Below are 21,925 nucleotides of genomic sequence, written 5' to 3'. Positions count from 1 at the left end.
CTGTTTGTCTGCAATCACAGGCTCCCTTAAGCTGTGTTTCCCACACTCTCCTCCCCCTTTTCAGCCAGTTGCTCTGAGTCCTAGCAGCAGGTGTTGTTGAGATAAAGCTAGGAGAGCTGTCCCAGGATGATCGTTGTCTCCAGGTCTTATGAGGGTATGGAAGGCATTGTAGACCAGAGCCCACAAAAGCTGTTTCACAGCTGCTGCACGCCACAACTCCCTTATTTCCCTTATTCCAGAGAATGGAGACAGGGCTGGCCTGTGTAAGCCTGGTTTACGTTAGTGTTACAAACTTGAGGCATCTTCAGCAACCATTACACAACCCTTGGCTGCATTCAGGACCTTACAGCCCTTCCCCTGGGAGAACAAGTGGTGTCGTCAGCCCCTGGGATGTGGGAAACTGTGGAAATGCAGGCTGGCAAAGCCTGAACCAATTGACTCTTATTGGCAAGGAACTATTTTTGGGAGCCAATGATGAGAACACCCTGTACTGCTGCAAGTTTGGCTCTGCCTTACAAGGTTATTATCTGAGAGTTTAATCAGAGTCTGTCAAATGCATGGAGAGAGCAGTTAGTGTCTTAAAGTGTGCGTTTTGTGCTGGGATGGGGAAAGGAGGGACAGTGGGGGAGGCTTTTGAGGTACAAATGGAAGAGAGCAGAAATGCATTTCTTCAGTTTCTGCCATTTCTTTATTTTCCATTAAATATATGTAGATGACATATAAGCCCAGAACAGACTTTCCACATCTCTGTAATCTTGCAGTGGTCAGGCAGAGGCAAATTTGTGACACTGCAAACCTCCTACTTCCACCACACATCTTAGCCTGGAGAGTCCCTGAGCTCTCTGTGAATGATCTCTGTTCGTAAAGATCACTTTGCCTTCTGCTGAAATGCAGCCGTATCTCCTTGGGATGAGATGTGGCAGTTGTTCATCATTACACAGCTATTCTAACTGCCAGTTTAAGAAACAGGTGAAATTGGAGGGGTAATTAGAGAGAAAGACTGTAATGAGCAGCACTTATGTTGCAATACAGCTATCATTCTCATTCTTGCAAAAAAGTGACCCTGGTTAGTTTGATGCATGGACCATGCAGAAGCAGCCAATCGTTATTTTGATTATTTGTATTACCATACTTTTTGAAAAGCCCTTTCATTAACGAGCAGTCAATACAGACAATGCAATAGCTGTAGCCACTAAACACTTACTGTGTAAGTATTGTTTGAGAAACCATGGCCATGTAGACAAATGAGAGAGTCAATGCAGAAGGAACACAGGGAGGTGCAGAAAAGTAGTAAATAGACAAGATTTTCATGTTATACACACAGCTTCTCAGAGGGTCTGTGAAAAGATGGCATATTTTATTTGCTGATGGCAGTGAACACTTTTGCGTTTATTTGATAGGGGGATACAAGGAGAAAGTGGGTTGGTATTTATAGGTGTCGTGGACTATAGGCTTAGCACGTCAGCAGCCTAACTCTTGTCAAGCATCTGCAGCCATCTGAGCAAAAGAGAGACTTAAGGTTGGGTATGAAGGGGAACAATGACATGACTTCACTCGTATTTGTGGGACTTCCCTCAGGAAGAAGGACAAAATCAAAGAAAACTATATGGGTCTCTCTGAAAAAGTATTTGAGAAAGTGGAGCAAGTCAGCATTCACATCTTGATGCTGATTGAGGAATTAGGGGTATCAAATGGCTTGGACGTGAGGCACTGGTTGCAGCTGAAAAGGGAGGCAAAGGAAGACTGAAAAGAAAGGGGAAAGGGAGTTAAGAAGTGTTTGTCAAAGCCAAAGTGAAAAGATGTTACACTAAGGGAGAGTTATGATAGTCTGGGAAGGTCAACAGACCTGGACCATATTCCTGGCTGTACCTCAGACCTGCATCTCTGATGACAAAGTGGAGTCAGGAGTGCCACTCTATATCCCTCCCAAAAGCCAGTCTGTCCAGTACTGTGGTGGCATCTTTCCTATGCAGAGGAGTTAGAGCACAGAGCAGTCCTTCACTCAGTCTCACTGCATTGCTTGCTGCTGTTCATCAGACTTCTGTTTTTGGAGATATCCTGTCAGCCATCTGATGACACCTTTTCCCAGCTGGGACAACAGCTTTATGATGTCACAGTTGCAGAAGTGTAACAGCATCCTTGTTTCCTGCAGGATGCAGAAAAAGGTCCTTAGATGCAGATAATTTCATGCACAGTGAGGGGAGAAGGTGAGTCTGTCAAAAATTCCTGTTAGTTCTCTGTTTTGCTGTCTGCTCTGATGGGAAAGATTTTTAAGAGAGAGTTTTCTGTAAAGTGAGAAATGAGAGACCTGGAAATATGTACATATTTACTGCAGTGCTGACAGGCAGCAGTATAGTAATCACAGACAGGGAGAAGGTGATGGGTAGAAGGGGCTTGATGCCATGGAGAAAACAAACTGCAAGGAGCCTTACAATTCAGCAGCCACTTTGTGGAATCATCAGCTGTGACAGTTGTGTGGGGTGAAAATCCCAAGGGTTGCTGCACAAATGCAGTTATGCTTTGACATCTGGATGACTATTTGTGGGAACGGTGTTTTCGTTTTCTGCTCTGCTTACAGAGAAGTGGAAATGGATGGAAGAAATGGGCTGGTCTCACATATTTAGTGGTACAAACCACACCAACAGGGAACCTCCATCTACTGCTCTAGTGGTCACTGCTAGTGGTCACTCTTCTCCTTACTGTTCAAATTTCTGAGAGAAGGGGTACTTCTCCCTATAATGCAAGAAGGTTCTCTATGGGAGGAGGTACATTTCTTTATGCTTATTGTGGGGAGATCACATAAGAAACTTCTCTCTTTCTTTCCTGTAGAGCACACTTGTTTGCATATGTGCAATGGCTATTTTTTCAATGCATGTTAACCTTCTACCCATAGACAGAATGGGTACATTATTTTCTCCTTACCAGTAAGGAGCTTTTTCCCCAAAGTGTCTCCCTTCCCCAAAGGATGCTGGTGTTAAGCAGGGGAAAATGGTAATAAAAACACACTGCTGAAGCAGAAGAAAACCTGCAGAAATAGCTGAAACAGAATGAAGTAATGGCTTTGGCTGGCTGCATTCACTTTGTACCCAAAGCTCTGGTTGGCGGTTTGCCTTATACCACAAGTTGAATAGCAGTCAGAATCTTTGAACCGGAGGAGAAAATAAAACTAGTAAACCTGAAAGGGGACCTTCCCTGACCTTTCCTGGGAAAGCAAAAAATCTGGGACAGACTCTTGAAGGAAAGATCTCCAAATCCCTCTGAAGTGTCACCCTTTGATAGCTACATTCCAGTGAGTGGAAAATGGCCTACTCTGACCATTCAAGCGGTGACTAAAAACTGCTGGTGCCCAGTGCGGGCTATGGGTATGCCAGTACTGCAGCTCCTCAGGAAACTGCCTCTATCATCACTGGATATCCTCACTAATCCTCACTGGATTCTGTGAGTTTTTTTACCTCTTTTTGATATGTCAGGAAGTACAAATAGTGTATGTTTTCCTAGGTCATCCAGGAACACTGGGGCTGCCAGACCGCACTGTGCCCTTGTAAGGTACCACCTTTAAGGGGAGAGTAATCAACGATATCTTTATGGTTATTACCCCTCAAACAGCCATCTAACTTGGGTGGCATTTTTAAGGCAGTTAGTGGCCAATTTTACACCCTATTCCCTATAGTACCCACGTTCAAACCAGTGTTTCTCAAGTAGTCTAGAAACAACCCAAGCTTTATTCTTTGATATCTCCAGAGAGATTTGTGAAATCTGTAGTGCTGTGGGCGTAGACACAAATAATTCTGCATGGGTATAGGATCCACAACTTGGTAAGCCTGAAAGGAGCCGTTGATATAAAAACTTCTAATGAGCCATGTACCAGGGATGAGGGTGGGCGAGTGGCTGCAGGGTTTGGAGGGTGGCCAAACCCTGTCACCCAGCTCGTGGTGCTGGGGATCAGCTGAGATTTGGGCTCAGGCCTGGGCCCTGTCTGGAACAGCTCCAGGAGGAGCCTCCAGCCTGCTCCTGGGACATTCAAGGCCTTTTCCTTAAGTGTGAGAATAAACTAAGAGAACAGCGAAGCATCGGAGAATAAAAAAAAAAAAAAAAAGAAAGACTTATGATTAGCAGTACAGTTATTTATTTAACTATGTTTTTGGTATCTCAGTTAAAGGCTCTTTCATCTATTAACCTACCAATATGGCACATTCTTGGTTTTTAGATTCATGCAGCTATGCTAATGAAGACCCATCTTAAATCAGTTAGCCCTGGTCTCAGGGTTAAAACCAGCCTGCCATATTGGTTGTGTCAGGGAAGAGAATGGGACCGTTGTGTTGCCAGTTCAAAGTCTCATCAGCATTTTTCTTCTCCTGACCCTCCATGCAATGCTTCCATTCACTCCGCTCTGTGCCCTGAATTCTGCAGCCAAGTCCCTTGCTTGCTTTGCTGCATCTTCTGTGGTTTAATGGCTAATTAAATATTTATTTCTGTAGAACACACCACTGGGGAGCATCTTGTAAATGCAGACGAGGGATACTGTGAGAGAAGGAGGGAATGAGCAGTCTCTTGAGGGCTCAGTATTGTCTATTCCTGAGGGGCAGAAACGGCATGAAAGAAGACTTGTCCTGGACTGAAAGTTAACATACAAAGGAACAGACAGACATATGGACTCACACAGTCACTTGAACACACGCTTACCCGTGCATGTGCACATATACACACAAACTGGCAACTGAACACAAGGAGAAAGGAAATATTTGCATCAGTCAAGTGATTAGAGAGTCAGTTCCATTCAGTCATGGACTTTGTTTTCTTTTAACCCATAAGACACCAGCATTTTTTCAGACCTGGCGGTCAGAAAATGCTGTGGAAGTACATAGAAGAGGACAGGAATGGTTTGAGGAGCTGCATGCTGGGTTTGAATTTCTCCTAGGCTACAAGAAGTTGAAGGACAGGCTTTACATCGCTGGGAAGATGAGTTTTCTGAGGTTTGCAAACATACTTGATTTTACTCTATGATTTTAGTGTTAACAATCTCTTTGTAGATAGCACATAGGCAAATCTGGGATCTTTTTGTTGTGGTTGATATTGCTTGAATTTCAATCATATGCAATAGGCAGCTCAGCTTGTTGAATTCATTAATTGCTAAGGCATAACATATTCACTTAATTGGATTCTCTGCTAGATAGAGACTATTTATATGTATTTGTATATGTGCATAGTGTATATATTTAGCTCCACAAAGACTTTTATTAATGGAAGGTTAAGGTTGCCTAGCGGAATAATCAGAAGACAGGAAGTGATACATGTTCATTCGTAAGCAAGATTTGTTTTGTCACAAAAGGAGAAAGACCTGGCTTACTGGATATACTTGGCATGGCAGAAAAGCAGCTGGGCTAAAGTTGGCACCGAGTCAAATCTATGCTTGTACATGCCTTGGGCTGGCCATAGGGCCCATTCTGTACCTGGCTGGCCACCATGACCACAGTGCCATTCTCATAGCTGAAAGCTACTGCTCAGCTGGTCCCTCTCCAAGGCTGTTTCTCCTGCCCAGGCCTTGGAGGCTCCCTCTGCTTGTGTGGGACAGCACTGCACTGGGGCACGTGAGGACGGTAAGCCTTACCTCTCAGATGCAGCTGGGAAGCATTCCTAGAGAGGGCTCAGAGGAATGCAGGACAGGAGAAGCAGTCCTCCCTTCCCCACCTGCGCACGTGGAGACTGACTGCATGGGGTCCTGGGGTGGAAGAGAGGCTGCTTCAAGCCTATGAGGGAGAGCTGTTGTACTGGAGCACACAGGGCACAAGCCAGTTTGAGTTTCACGTCAAGCATGGGAGGTGAGATGGCCTGCTTCCTGGAGGCTGGAAGGGGAAGGGTTGAGCATTGTTCTGCCAGCTTGAGGGTCCCTATGCTTCCTGTTCCAGGAAAGGTATCTTCAGAGAAGCAGGAAGGACAGATGTCCGGTTGCTTTGTTCCACTTCAGCTTCCAAAGCAGCTGGAGAGGACCCAAGAATGTGCTCTCAAGCTTTAGTTAATCTCCTGATCCCAAACTAGTTCTTAGTGAGTACAATTTAAAATCCTGCTGTTCCTTTTACAGCTGTCGCTCCACATGCCTGACCTGCTGTACTGTGACTCTGTCATTAATCAGTGCAATTTCTATTACTGACCGTCGGAGCGCACAGCCGATCTGCAGTAACCGGCACTCTTCTATGGCAAAGCCTCATTCCTCTGACATGAGGCGTGAGATGTTCTAGGTGCAGCTGTGAGCTACATGATTTCTTCTGTGGTGGATGAAGTGAGGCAGTTTCTTACTGTGCTGACTTACATTGTTGTTCCCAGTTGCTGTGTCCCTATTTAGATGGTTTAACTGAGCCCCCAACCCCCTTGTAATGTAGGATGGATTATTAAGAGTATTTTATAGAGGGGAAAACTGAGCTTCGGAAAGCTTAAACAACTTGGTTAAGGTCACACAGTAAGCATAGGGCGAGATAACAGCCAGCACTTGGGTCCCTTCACTCCTAGGCATTTGGGGAGAAAGCATTTGCACTTGCTACAGCTGCTGCAGTTGCTTAGGGCAAGTCTGCCCTGTGAAACCCTGCATGGCAAATCCACACTGTGCAGAACAGCGCCACAGGGACTCAGCGACTTGGTGGGGTGCGGGACAGCTGCGTTAGCCTGGCAGGCTGCCTAGGTTCTCAGCTTAGCTGTACTGCGCTAACATGGCTAGACAGCATCTGGACCATAGCTGGCTTGCATCCAGCCCTCCTGGTGTCCCTGTGCCATTTGTCTCCCACTCCCATGCTTCTAGTCTAAGGTTACACAGACCAACCAGCTTGAGTCTGTCCGCATCTCTCGTAAAGACCAACCTTCACTCCCCTTTAGCCTGTTACAAACATACTGCTGCAATCTGAGAAACCTTCCTTCAGCACAATCTGCCTGATCAGTGGCTTCCTTTCCTGTCACCCTCTGGGCATCATGGACATCATGGGCACCTGCCTGCTTTGCTCTCTTCTGCCTCTCTCCATGATCCCTTCCAGGTTGGCTTCCACCTTCTTTGCCCTGTTCAACCCCTTGGCAAGGTCAGCGCTGCTTCTCTCTTCATAAAATGGTATTATGTTGTCTGTAAATTGGTTGATTGGTTTACTGTCCACCACTTTCTTTATTCTTCCCTCGTCTCCCAGTGCCTGGTGATTCAGTACGGTCTGCTTCTTTCACTACCTCATGAATAGCTCTTTCTCCCTTTTCACTGATACTTTCTTGGCCTGTTTGTTTGTTTTGTAAAAGCTTGTGCACACTCATAAAGCTCTATGTGCAATTATATACAGAAAATAGAAGAACTTAACAGTGATTTCATCAGGTTGCAAAGTCAAGCTAGGAAATGCCAGTCTTGTTTCCTGGACTACCTTAATTCTGTTCCCTCAAATATCTTTCCAGTACAGAGATTGAGGCAGGGACCCCATGGAGAAAGTTGTATGCACACATTAATTAAATCTTGAATTAAAATGTCCACACACAAGTGGGATGGAAGTAAGTTTGAAAAGGAAACTGTAAACCTGCTATTTACCAATATTACAACCTAAGTATAATCCTTTTAATGTAGTTTGATTTATATATATATATTTTTTTAATGGAAAACCCAAATTCTTTTCTGCAGAAGTGTGTTGTTCATTCTCTTGCATGCTGAGTCTTTGGCACTGACTCTGACTGCTGAGTCCAGTGACTAGCATGACTAATCTGTACTAATGCCACAGACAGTCATGACAGCTCAGACCAGTTTGCCTTTCTTCTGCATGCTAGATGGTGGAGTGCAAGGGAGCTTTTCACAGTAGAGTGCATTTAAAAGATGGAGGTGGATTTGGATGACCTGTCCCTACTACATGGGGAGTCTAATCTGGCTTTGTCCTTCCCTTGCTCTGCCAAATCTGAGGTGATCTTTGTACTGACTGTGGTACTAGTAGGAGTGTCCCCACAGGTTTACTGGGATGATGGACTTAGCTCTCAAAATGTTCATGCTCAGATGCTATTTGGGCTGTCTGCCAGGATTTCTGCACAAAAGTGACAGAAAAGAAATGATGATTATTTAACAGTTTATAATGCAGTTAAGACTGAATGAAATTTGATGGGCCAAAGTAAAAATCATGTCCTTAGCCTGAGGGTTTTTTTCCCTGGTGACTTTCAAATGCCTGTTGCAAAACATGGAGATGTTGGCTCTTCTCAGAGAACTGGTCTAAAGACTTTTGTAATGGAAAGTGTCACAGAATCTAATTACAGGCTTACTACTAGCTCCCCCTGTAATAGAGGCAACTATACACTACACACAGATTTAAATACACATTTGAAGTCATCCAGCTAGTTCCAGACTGCAGGAAGTCATTCCATGTATGCACTTCTATGTGCCACAAAGGACCTTTTGCAACCTGCTGAGAACCTTAACTTCATCTTATGTCTCCAAGACTTTCTCTGTCATCCCTGTTCTTCTTCCTTCTGGCTGCAGAAAGGGAATCTGCAACATCTGCTTTGTGCTGACATGTTTAGGCACAAAATGACAGACAAGTCTTTGAAAATTGGGTGTTCCTGGCATCCATCAGTGCTAAGAGAACTGGGTAATTTTCTCTCTCTAAGGTCATGCCCTCAAGAAATCAGTCCTTGGCCTAACCCTCCTTTTCTAGCTAGAGCTGGCCAATACGTGGCTTCTTCTTGCTTCCCTAAAACACTGGTTTTAAGGTTACCACTCTCTCTAACAGTACTCGTCTGATAGTGCTCTGTGTGCACAGGGATGACTTGCAGCTCAGATGGCCTAAGCTGGGATCTTGTCTGGTGACTCCAAGCCCAGATCAGCTCAGGATGACTGCTGCTGTGTGCGTGTGCATGTGTGTGTGTGTGCATGCACACATGCATCTGTGTATGAGATGGGAAAGAGCAAACTCTTCTGGCAGAGCCACTCCCTGCTGCTCACAGCGTGCTTTCTGGCTCTGGTCAGCATGGTAGTAGTGCACATGTGTGCAATGAACCCAGCTGTCCCATTGGCGGACTCTGTCCAAGGGTCAAGTCTTGTCTGTAGGGTGCTGGCAGAGCTGGCTGTACCCATCCAGTGCTCTGCTCAAACACAGCAAGGCGCTGTGGTAACTTCCCTCTGTGTTCTCCAACAGAGCTCAGCACTCTGCTCTAGGTCATGTGGGATCCTGCAGCTCCCAGGTCCCTTTCTTGAACTCTCACCCCTTTGAGAAGGGACCCTGTCCAGGGCTGAGGTATAAGCTCCTAAGGCAGGACTCTTCAGCTAGTGATCTATAGCCCACGTCTGCCTCCTCAAAGCAACTCGGCTGCCGCGGCAGGCTCTCCCATCTGCCAGGCCAGTCTGCAGCAGAACAGACAGAAATACCCCAGTAACACTCACTGCTGGCAGAGACGCGTGGCATTGACACTGCTCAGGTTTGGGCCAGCGCTTCACTTCCAAACACAAGGCAAGTGTACCATTTGGGCGATGCTGAAACGGGGACAAACAGCCAGCTCCAGCCCCATGTGGCTGGCCCTAGCTTGGAGCAGGTAAGTGGGCAAACAACTGTTTCTCAGCCCAGTTTCCTTCATATGCCCCCAACCCAGCTCGCAGGACCCAAGTCAGTCACGACCCAAGGGACGATCATGCCAGGAATTACACCTCCGTTCTCACTGGTTTCTGCACTTCTTGTACTGGTCTTGCTCCTGTTGCTGGTCCTGGCACAGTGACAGCATGGCACCAGACTAAAGACATGAGGCAGGCAGTGGTGCGAAGATAGATCTGTGGCAGCGGGGAATGCACACACAAATGCACACTTGCCTGCTGGCTTTCCCCTGCCTCACAGAGTCTGCTGGGCGGCTGAAGAGGGCCAGGGCTGTGAGTGTGTAGGTGGTCGGGTGCTGCTGGCGAGCAGGAGGGACCACCATCCACTTCCTCTCAGACACATGAGGCAGGAGTTGTCTGCTGCCCCTGTTTCCTTCCCCAATTTCCTGAGGCCTGTGTTTATTGGGGAGCATAACAGGACATAAGCGAAGGATAGAGGGAGAAAGAGGGCAGTGAGGTTATCTCACCACCCTCTTCTCCTCCACAGAGATGGGTCTGAGAGAGTAGACAACAAAAGGTGCAAGGATGCCAGAGAGCAAGCCCCTTATGCACACACATAGCAGCAAGGGTGTCCCTGGATGCCCCTTTCCCATCTGCCAGCTTTGCTTCCCATCTGGCCCCTTTAAAAAGCTGAGTGAAGAGAGCAGTACTGAAGTGAATGGGTTAGGGGACCAAGGTGCAGAACAGGGCTGTTGTTTCCACTCATGTTAAAGATCCAGTTACAACTTGGGGCAGTGGATCAGCAGGTCACCCCTTGGCAAAGACCCCCACAGCCCCACTGCAGTGCACAAGGTCCCCTGCCATGTGATGGGCTGGAGGGGGCATGCAGACACACAGCCCAGCCGGGTGTCCTTCTTGCCTGCTCCTCCCTGAGAGGCTGGCTGTGGCTACACCAGGGCAAATACAGGGCTGGGATCTGGACAAGGGGTGTGCAGCAGGGTAGCAGCATTTGCCATCACATGCCCAGGGCTCTTGGTGGTGGGAGAGGAAAGGAAGTGGGGAGTCCACAGCTCTGCAAGTGCCTGTCTGGAAATCGTGCTCTCAGAACATGCAGTGTTTCCTCCACTCAGGCATGTTCTTCCCCTTTCCACTGGAGAGAGAAGAGCTGAATAGGCTGCGTCTCCCTGTGGAGGGGTGTGCGTGTGGCTGTGCCTGCCTGTGCCTCTTTCTCTGTGAGCCCAATGCCTGGCTGTAGTGTGCAGGTCAGGGGCATTGAGGCTCTGGCTGGTGTATACAACCGAGGGTGATATTTCACCCATTGTGGCCCCTCCTCAACCAAAGTTAAAGCAACTGTCTGAAATTCTCAGAGATGCTTTTTGAGGCAGCACCTGCAATGTGTCTTGCACAGTTCAGAAAGCAGCGAGGTTTAGGCAACCTGCCCCTCTCTCTTTGTGCTGCATCCTCTCCCACTCCTGCCTGCATGGCTAGGTCTGCTTCAATGTTTAGCTTTTCTCTGTAGGAGGAGACTTCTTTGGCCTTCCTCTAAATCTGTATTTTTAAACAATCCTTCAGCCTCAGATCCCAAGCGACCCTGAAAGAGAGATTCATTCTGGGTAAAGAGTAGGTGTCACTGGACACAGGCACTGCACCTATCAACTGAAGCTTTACACTTTTTCTCAGACTGTGGCATGAACTGGCAAGTTCCTCCGTCAGTGTAGCATGTTTCGGGGGGGAAGAAATAATCCGAGTGAGAGAAATGAAAGCTCAGCAAAAAGCAAACCCAAGCCCAGCACTCAACAAAAAAAGCCAAGGGGAAAAATCATTAGATAGGGCATTACATGCATGGACACGTACTGGATGCAGGCACACACCTGCATAATGCGGATGTGCTCTTAGAGACTGCAAAATGCTTTTCTAAAACATCTAGATGCTTATACATACACATAAAAATACATGCATACACATATCTTTCTTTAAACCTTTGTAACTCCTGAACCCTCTGTCACACAAAACACGCCATCTTACGAGTACACCTGCTAGATTTTCCCGGCCCCACAGTTCTGCAGAGGAGAGCAGTAGAGACACTCAAGGTGAAACCTGCTTTCATCTTAGATGAGCAAGCGACAGGGGCAGTCTAAAACTCCCTAGCTTTCTAATTCATCTCCCAGAGCACAATCAGAATAGCCTGATGCTGCTGGTTTTAAGAACACGGAATTAAGCTCCCCTCTCCTCACTCAGAGTCATTTCAGAAGGGCATGAGGCTCTACAGATGAAAGATTATTGAAGCAAGAGCCTGAGTTAGGTGCTGTGGTTCCTGGTTTAGGGGAGGAGGTTTATTCTGAATGGTGCAGCTGTGCAATCCTGGGTTAGTACTTTTCTTTTTAAGTCTGCAGTGCTTGTAAAGATATATATTTTTTCTAACTCTTCCTCCAAAATCCTAACACCTGATTTGTCCCCCCTAGAAGCTATGGCTTTCCTGAATTACTTACATCCTCCAGCCCACCCAGACTGCAGTCCATACTACCAAGAACTGCTCCCTCTGATGGCTCTACCAGTTATGCTTGTGCTAACTGCAGTGTGCATTTCCATTAAACATGGTTGCCATTTTCATGTACGTCATGACGTATTGAAGACCTTTTGTTAGTACGTTCCCCTGGAAATCATACAACTCCTGCACAAACCAACATTACCTGAATGAACAACACTGTGCTACCAAGTTAGCACTACCAACAGGAGCGATGCCATCAGCCAGTGAGAACTATCAGCTGATGCCTGTAAACCTCTCTTGATACCTTCTGGCTTTGAGGAATGATTTACCAAGGCAAACACCTTGGCACTCCTGGCCTTTCTGTGACACTGGTAGAGCTCCATAGTTCATTCACTTTGCAGAAGACAGAAGCTTTCAAAGTATATCTCATTAACCTTCTCAGGCTAATCATGGCAGGGGACAGGACCTCAGCAACTGCAGAAAGAATATAATGGTTCAGAAAATAAATGTTTCTGCAAAAATGGCAAGAGCTATGTAAATGCCAGACCTCAGTGAGCAGGGATATTGCATTTCTGAAAAGTGCTTTTATTTGCAGAACTGCAGAAATGGGATGTAAAGCAACAGCAGGTACTTCATCCTGTCCTTATTCTGTGCTGAGCCTCCCTCTGGCATATTCTAGGTGCTGTTCAAAAATAGAGGGAAGAAAATTGCACCATCTCCTGTATGCTTCTTATTTAATTGAAAGGCCGTCAGAAGCAATTCCTGCTTCTGCAGGTGCAGTGGAGAAAGCAGCCTTCCCCAGGTGGTTGTGGAAGGTGAACTTGAGGTTTAGGAAGGAATGTTTTTTCTGTGTTAATTAATTTTGCATGTGGTGTGTTCACAACCATTTCTTGTCTGCTCTAGCTGATGTGGCTAATTAATCACCCTAAGTGTTTGTAAACAGGAGATTTTTGCTCTCTGTGGCATCTCTTCTCCATTTGCTTGCTTAGCTGTAGACCGGCCTGTCTGAGGATACAGACTTGCAGCATCACAGGGATGACATGTTTGGAAATGGCTGTGATGTCAGCAGTGGGAGAATGAGAGTCATGACTTAACCAGCTTGGTTAAAGGCAAAGAGGGATGGTCTATTCTTAGGGCAGATGAAACGATTTTGCTGCTGAATGAGGAAAGTGTGCGCTTAGGATGTGAAGACACCAGTCAGAAGAGCCTTTGTGTTCGTGCAGATGAGTTGGGAGACAGAGGGATAATGATTTAGATGGTGCTCTGACATCTGCAGGCTGAAAAGTCAAGGAGGAAAGGTTTTCCATAGAGGATTTCCTCCTCTTGCTTCTGTTTACTTAAGGCCACTGGACTGGAAAGGCTCATCTAGTACCACCCCTCCTGCTGTATGTAGCAACATTATATAACCCTGTACAAATCAGCTATGTATCATCTTGACCCCACTTAAGTTGATTTCACTGCACTTTTTGGACAGCTGTTCCAAAACGTCCCTCATTTGATGGTTAAAAACCATCTTATTTTGAAGGCAAATTTCCTCACAACCAGTTTTGAACTACTTGTTCCTGTGCCAATATTGTTTTTCTGTTTAAAAGAAACTTTTCTTCCTCCCTTGTGCATTTGTCCCCCCTTTATTTATAGAGAGCAGTCATATCCCCTCTTGGCTTTCATTTATCTAGGTTAAACAAGCCTTTTAATCTGCTTCTTTAAGGCAGGCTCTCCGTTCCCCTAATCACTCAATCCAAGGTTATTCTTGATAACTAGCTTTTCTGTAAGGTTCTTTGCTGCTTGCACAAACTGAGTGTAAAACAGCATGACCTATTGTCTAATCAGTAATTTTGGGGTGAAGAAAAGTGTCAACTATCAGGTCCAGAAAAAAAGACATAAGGGTGCTGCTGTTAAAATTTTCATTTGTTCTTCACCTTATCTCTAGGAAGCTAAAGTGCCCCATAATGACTTAGTTCCTGATATAATTTCTCTTTAATAACATCAATGACATCTCTATGCATACTGAAAGGCAAGCCTATGTATTTAAAGTAGACCTCTGTAGTACAATCCCAATGGAATATCTTGTACGAGTCTTCTAAAAACTATCTTGATTGCGAACGATTCTATTTTATTTGTATCCTCTTTTGTTTCTTTACAGTATACTGCAGCATTAGGGTTACAACAGCACACCCCAGTTTACTTCTACTTTTATGTACCCTGAGCAGTGCATACCTTCCACTGGTTGTGTCCCAGTTATAATTGCTATTTCTATGGTGTTTCTATTATTCTTGCAATAGCTCTTTTTGGGTCCTGCCTAGTTGTTCTGGTTTTCCCGTGTCCTCATTCAGGATCCGTAACAAATGTACTGACAAGCTTGGCCTCTCCCTGCTTCCCAGAGGGGTTGTCAACTATATTGCCAAGAACACTAGTATTTTCTGCCTAGCTGCCCAATATCCTACCTTTACCCTTTTTGTATTTGTTTTTCCATTTTCCGTGTATTAAAATCAGGTGTAAAAGCTACATACTTTTTCCAGTTAACTATCTGACAGCAAAGATTAAAAGCAGAAAGCTTTCCCATTTGCACCATTCACAATTACATGCCATAAGTGTTTTCTCATCTAGCTCTGTCAAACGTGTGTGTGTGTGTATTTACCTGCGCATTTCCATACTATTTGTGAGCCTCAAGACCTTTTCTGTATTTATCTACCCAGTGCATTCTGGAGGCGAGGACATATGATTATCTCCATTTTACACAATATGGAGTGGAGATGCAAAAGTGTTTGCAGATCAGGTCCAAAAGGTCTTTGACAAAATAGGGAACTGGTGATTTCTAATCCCTGCACTGTGTTGCTGCCTCAGTGCTACACCACTCAAACGAAAAAGCCCCTCAGCTACTGGAAGACAGAGTGTAAAAAGGGAGAAAACATTGTTTGTACTGTTTAGGAAATAAGGGAAACAGTTGGAGTCCTAGGTTAGTTTGGAATGGTCTTTTTTTATTCTGTAAATGAAACCAAATCCCTTTTATTCCTTTTCTGATATCTATTATGTATCAGGAGTGGCAGCAAGTGACAGAAGATTTAAAAGGAAAGAAAACAGAAGTGCAAGGCATGGTGGAAGTAGGAGCCTGAATGAGATAAAAACTATCAAAGGCTCTGCCCGAACATAGTTCTCCTGCAATCTCTTGAAAAAGAAGGGCCCAAAGATCCAGATTTTCTTCTGACCCTCCACCCCAAATCAGACCCCTATGCTTTTGAGCATTTTGCACAAGAAATAAATCTGAATCCCTCCATTTTCACCCAGAATGTAACCTCAGATTTTGTATGCTGCCTAGTCCTTGAAAGCTAAACCTTCAGGGGAGGTTTCTTCTGTTTTTTAATATTTAGCTAGAGGTTTCTTCATATGCTTTTGTGTCCTATAATCCTGCTTCAGCATACCAGGAAAAGCTCGGAGGTTGGCTTCTGCCCTGGCTGGAACAGAGAATCTTGGAAATTCATGGGACTAACTTGTTCTTAGTGCTGTCCATCCTACAAATTTGAGTAAGGATTTTATAAATGGTTACTCTGGGTATTGGCTATTTGAACAGGTGGTTGCTTTTGCCAGTGTAGCATATATGATATCCATTGAATGAGACTATCAGCTCTTCTGTGTTATAAATATCTTACTGACCTGATAACACTAAAAACAGCACATGTGGAAGAATAAGAAAATACACTCTCCTGGTTTAAATTGCAGCAAGAAAGATTTAGGTTAGACATCAGGAAAAAAACCTTTCTAAGGAGAAGCATAGTTAAACACTGGAACAGACTTCCCACAGAGACCATGGGCTCTGTCAGTGTGAGGACAAGTTAGACAAATATCTCTCACAAATGGCTCTTACAAGCCTTAGCGTCCCTTGGGAGGGAGAAAAAGCTCTGTTAAGAATTAGTTTCAGGGAGTAATATGATACAACACCTTTCATTAAAGATGCACATAACATACCTTTATTCTGGTGGCATTATACAGTGGTTAAGGCACTTTGCCACTCTGCTGGAAGGCTTTGGGAAGGTTCTGACTTATTTTCCTCCTGTATAGGCAATCTTACCTTTTGTCTGTTCCGGATAGCTGATACACTTAGGCAAACCAGTAACATGTGGTTGGCTTTTTGTTCTACAATAGCTCTCACTTTCTTCTTTGCAGTCATGTCGGACTTCTCCTCCTCCTAACAGCTTGTTATCCAAAGTAGTATCTTGAATTTATGGTGACAATTAGCTGCTCCCCTCCCTCAACACCTCCAGATCCACCTCCAAACCAAAATGACATTCCTCTCTTTATAAGATTGGATCTGGCACAGACAGAGCAAGGAGAAGTAGCTCAGTAGTTAAGATGAAATTTGAGCTCTTAGGACCCCTGCCCTGGGAGGTTTGGTATGCAGGATCATACCCAAGGACTGGAAAAAGTGATTAGAAAGGGCTTTTTAAAGATCTCTTCCATTCTTATTTTTGCTGATTTTGTGATCCTCCAGGACTCCTGGTAGGAATTTGGGTGGCTGGACGCTGATCGCAGAACACCTGGTGGGTCCTGCAGCTGCAGGGTGACAAATACATAGGATGCCTGGAATCGTTTATTTTTCCTCTTTTTGCTGAGGCAAGCAGTGAGCAGAACCTAAGTAACAGCAGTTTACAAGCTGTTAATATCAAGTACCCTGAGACTTCAAAAGTGCCTTGTTCTGCTCTGTGCAGCTTGGCAGGTTATATTCTTTAAGAGTCGGCATCATTACCTGGACAAATCTGTGACATTTAATTCTGTTGTGGCTAACCTCTGTCCCCACAGTGAATTGCTCCTTCCCTCTCACAGCAGATTGTCTAGCATAGAATGCATATCTGTAGTTTTCTTTCAATTGCATTGTGTCCATCCTTTGCACACGTGGCTTTTCTCACTATCTTTACTGTCCTTGGCCACATGTTACACTCCCTCTTCTTTACGTACTTGCATACACATTTGACTCTTGCATGCATGAGTACTTAGCAAAGTCTGCCCTTGCCCCTTGATTCACAAAGTTTTTCTGATTTTGCTTATTCGTATCAGCACGTCTGCAGGTGTGTAGGCAATTATTTATCATTCCTAATTGTTCAAATCAGCAATGAAATGGTAAGATATGCATGTATTCTTGAGACACTCCACAGTTAATTTAAGATTTAGGCCAGTACATTCACTTACATCTTGTTTTTCCTCCTTCTAAGACAATTTTGTAAGGATTTTATTGGATAATAAGGAAACAGGACATGTACTACCATATTTGCAGTTAGGTGCTTCAGTGCTTAGGAGGCTGTTGCAAGACTGTCACTGTTACTCTAATTTCATAATGTCAGCCAAGTAGTAGTACAACACTGTGAAACGTGCCTGGCACACAGCCTTATAAACTCTCCTTCTGTCCCGGAGAACTTCTGGGTAATTATGAGTTGGGTTTGCCTATCTGATCTAATTTATCATTTAGGGGTTTTATCATGCTTATTACTGTGATATCTAAGCGCTGCTGAGATACTGCAAGATGTCTCTTTCATCAACTGCTTATTTCTACGGTAAGTTAATGTTAGTGAGCTGAAGTCTAGGCTGCTCTGCACAGCATTTTAATCACCAGTCCCTACTGAGCCCCATGTGTTATTCTGCTTGTCTGGTGGCTTCACTGAACTGGTTTTGGGATCTGAGCTCAGTTACCTGTGGGGTAAAGATAGGTTATTAAAATCTGTGGCCCAGATGATGGTAAATTGACTTGCTTGGTCAACGAGTGGGAAGTTGAGGGCTGAACAGGCTGTTATGAATATATTGTCTTTATTCCCTCAGAAATGCACTCTCTACATCAACGCTTAGAAATTAGTTTGAGAACAGACTGTCTGCTGTGCTAGCCAAAACTACCCCTCTTCTGTGGGCAAAAGGGGCCCCGGTTGCTGGAGCTTCCAATCAGCCAGCTTTCAGCTGCTCGAAGTGTATTTAGAAATTGAAATGAAAGAAAAGAAAGCAGCAAAATAGCTGTGTTCTGCTTCCTGTTTCAAACAGCCCCAGGGGCAGGGACTGTTGGAGGCAGGCTCCGCTTGGCATTTTTTGCCAGATGCTGATCGTGAGGGTCCTCGGGAAGGGTCAGAGCAGCTGCATGGCTACCTCACCCCCTTCTCAAAAAACCCACAGCCCTGCTCTTGCTAGGGTGCTGTGTCCTCACCAGAGTGATATAGGGGGAGGCTGCTGTCTCCAGGTGCTACCTTCTGCCTTTCTTCTCCCTCCACAAGCTCCCCAGAGCTGGTTTTTCTTTCATGGCCAGATGAAGCGGTTATTTGTTTGTTTTGAAGGTGACAAGTGTTTTATGTGAATTCTGGCTGCTTTCAAATGCCAAACCCCAGCTGGGCTTTGAGTTTCACAGAATAACCGCTGACACCTAATGAGCCTCTAATAAGTGCTTCTCCCTCCCTTCCTGTCATTTAAATAAATAAATGAGTGAAATTTGGGGGTGGTGGGAGGTAGTGCTGAATTGCAGTGGAACGACGCTTTTCTGTTTACCCACCGAGCAGGTACACTGCTAAGAGCAGTCGCACAAGCTTCCCACACAAACACACTGCCTCTGCCATCAACGTGTCTCAGCCCTGGCCTGGAGGGCTTTCTCTGAGGAATGAGCAGGGAAGTTCGTGCTCAAGCCCAGTTAGTTTCTTGCACTCCCAGCTCAAGCTGCCAACCAAGGTGCTAATTAGTGTCAACTGTGATGGGGGAAAAGGAGAACAAAGGCGAGACTTCGAGAGTTGAAAGTATAGCCGATGGTGGTTTTTTCTTAATTTTCCTGGAATTTCTGGAAGGAATGGTCTACCATGGGCAGCAGGTGTGCTAAATGTGTTGTCTCTTCAGGGACTGGAGCAGCTTCAAAACAGCAACTCTTATTTGTGGCAGGAGCTATAAGGCAAAGGAGTCCCACCCCCCTTTTTTGACCTTTGAAGATGTTATCTCTCTTTGCTTAAGAAATATCACACTGCGGAAAATGAAAAGAAGTAAGATTGCAATATATCCTTATGGAAACATAGCAAGAGTGAAAATCATAAATGATCCTAGATTTTCCTTTTCACATGTCAGAAACGTGGAACAATTCCTTGTCTCAGCTAAAGTATGTAACTGAGTCATTGTAAAAAGACAGGAGCAGATATTTTAGTGAGCTCTTAGCAGGGAATAATGAGAACTGCTGTTAAACAAGTATCTCTGTCTAAGTTCTCCTGTGAAGACACTCCTGAAACTGTAGAACATCTCCCTCTCCAATTGCCTATGTCCTCTGTCCTTCAGGAGAACTCACTCAGTCATGACTAGGAATGGGCAGCTTTTTTCCAGAAGCAGGAGTTATTTCTGAGCAAAAAGAACTTCAGTTAAAATGAAACTGCTTGATGAATTTCACCGAAAAGAAATGACAAAGTTTTGAAAAATCAAAGAATTTTTCTTTTGACTTTTCCAAGTGAAGTATTTCAATTTATCTGTCTCAAAATGGCATTTTGTTTCAGTATTTGTTTTGATTTCTCCTCTTTTTTAACAGGAAAAATCATTTTTATTGTGGCTAACAGGCTGAAGTCAACATTTCAGGAGACAAGCTCTGCTCTTGTTGTTTGGCTGAGAAAGCTGAAAGACATCATGTCTGTTTGACCACGGTGATGGTACCCCTCCTCCCCCACATTCATTCACTCACTTGCCCAGTGAGTGAGACCATCAGAGAGATGAGACATGCCCAAATATCTTTGTTGCTCTCCTCTACCCTCTGGTTTGAATGCGTTTCCTCAGTGCCTTCTCCTTAGAAATGCCTCTGTCTCACACGGGCTGTGAGCATGGGCACTCCAGACTGGTACTCCTACCTTGACCAGCGGGGGCTGTGGTTGATGCAGAGCGATAGGGCAGCTAGAAGTCTATCTTTCATTGTATGTGTCTCCACAGGTGGGGAAATGGAAAGAAAAAAAGTTGCAGATGAAGTATTATGTATGGCCCCGCTTCGAGCTGTATCCCGACTCTGAGGAGCGTGAGGACGATCATCTGAGTATTGTGACCCTTGAAGAGGCACCATTCGTCATTGTGGAGAACGTGGACCCCCTCAGTGGCACCTGCATGAGGAACACAGTCCCTTGTCAAAAACGCATCGTGACCGAGTATGCACCTACCGGCTTTTTTTCCTCCTATTGGGCCCTCCCCTCTCAGAAGAATATAGAGTGGCCAATACTGGCATAACCTGATAATCCTCTTCAGAAAAGTCATCTAGGTTTGCTCAGCCTGACCCATGCCTATTCATGACTGGCCTTGTTGGGCAAGTCATTGCAGTTTGTCCCCTCATCCTTAAGCACAGACAGTACAAGTGAAGTTCACCATGTTGTGGGAGGGAAGCTTACTGATGGCAGAGGAGCATTAAGGGACCTTTTCCCAGTCTTTTAACCTGTTATTATTGTGATGGTTCAGGAACAAGACTGATGAGGAGCCGGATTACATGAAGAAATGTTGCAAGGGGTTCTGCATTGACATCCTCAAGAAAATATCAAAGTCTGTCAAGTTCACCTATGACCTCTACCTGGTGACTAATGGCAAGCATGGGAAAAAGATCAATGGGACATGGAATGGAATGATTGGAGAGGTCAGCAGCAAAAGGAGGGCATGGGCTGCATCCCTGGGCTGGGGCTTATTACTGGGTCTGCTTCCTGGGAAGGGACAGAAGTGACTCTAAAGAAATGATTGACCTGGATCCTTTCTGGACATGGGATGAATTAATCTGCTTTGACACTCTGACTGTGACTACCTTTCCTGCTCATTGGTTAATCATTATTCCCTACTGTTTCACAAATTTGGCCTTCACAGTCAAAGAAAGAGGGTGATAACCATGCACCAAAGAGGCTGCAACCTAGATTAAGCTTCAATTGTATAGAAGGCATATAAAGAATAACAAAAGACTTGGCAGTGTTAGAGGGAGGAGAAAGCAAGGACAGAAAAATGAGATAAGGCATCTTCTCAGTGGATGATGTGTTTATCCTAAGACCTCTGTGGATTTATTTTTTATACACATATCAGCTTTGAGGGGAAGATTAATTTCTATAGATTTCCTGGAAGAAGAAGGTGTCCTGATGAAAGATTAGAAAGAAGAGACAGTAGAAACAATATAGGGAAAGGGATTATGGCAGTAAAAAGACAATGTGGAAAGGCAGGAGGGTGACAAGGGGCTTGCCTGTGGTGCTCAAAAGGGGCTAGTCTTGGGCCTGTGTGTGATCTCTTCCTTTCCTCCCTCCAGGTCGTCACCAAACGGGCCTATATGGCTGTGGGATCCCTTACCATTAATGAGGAGCGTTCAGAAGTGGTGGATTTCTCTGTGCCCTTCATTGAGACGGGAATCAGTGTCATGGTGTCACGTAGCAATGGAACTGTCTCACCTTCTGCCTTCTTAGGTATCATTTTAATCTAAAATTAAAACTTCACCCTGTGTTCATCAAAAACTAGGTGAAGGTTGCTTGTGATTCTTAGCCTGAAAGTCCTTTTTTGGGAATACCTGTGGGACAGGTATATAGAAATAAACTGTGATGTTTTAGTTCCAAATCCCAAGCAAGCAAAATCCAGGCAAATGCAAATACACACTACCTAGAAGTTCCAAGGCATTTCTCAACAATTATTAAGCCTAATTCTGTCAGAGAATCATCTCACTCAGAGTTGTCATCTACGCTACAGCACATAGTTTCCCAGGGACTAAACTAAAAGCACGTTCAAAGCCAGAAGAAAAATGATCCAAGCCTTATACTTGGTATGCCATTGTACTTAGTGGTAACAATTAGCAAGGAAATGTTGCATCTTTAGAGACATTATTTGTAAAGAAATTATTAACTTGACCCTCCCTTAACAGAGCAACTGATGGAAGTTAAAGATCTAACAGAGCTTTTGAAAAAGAGTTGTGTCATCAGTTCCTTGCT

General features: G+C 44.8%; 1 protein-coding gene across 1 annotated transcript in view; it reads left to right on the top strand.

Moving 5' to 3' along the window:
• GRIN2B (glutamate ionotropic receptor NMDA type subunit 2B) overlaps positions 1 to 21,925 on the top strand; it is a 219,272-nt gene that overhangs the window by 155,451 nt on the left and 41,896 nt on the right. The window contains exons 5-7 of the mRNA XM_026101026.2: positions 19,923 to 20,131; positions 20,436 to 20,607; positions 21,256 to 21,409. Of these exons, the coding sequence (XP_025956811.2) occupies positions 19,923 to 20,131; positions 20,436 to 20,607; positions 21,256 to 21,409 (535 nt within the window). The remainder of the gene's footprint in view (positions 1 to 19,922; positions 20,132 to 20,435; positions 20,608 to 21,255; positions 21,410 to 21,925) is intronic.

This window comes from Dromaius novaehollandiae, chromosome 1, assembly GCF_036370855.1.
Source record: "Dromaius novaehollandiae isolate bDroNov1 chromosome 1, bDroNov1.hap1, whole genome shotgun sequence".
Lineage (NCBI taxonomy): Eukaryota > Metazoa > Chordata > Aves > Casuariiformes > Dromaiidae > Dromaius > Dromaius novaehollandiae.
The sequence above is the reverse complement of the archived record's forward strand: the minus strand, read 5'-3'. Positions and strand labels throughout refer to the sequence as shown.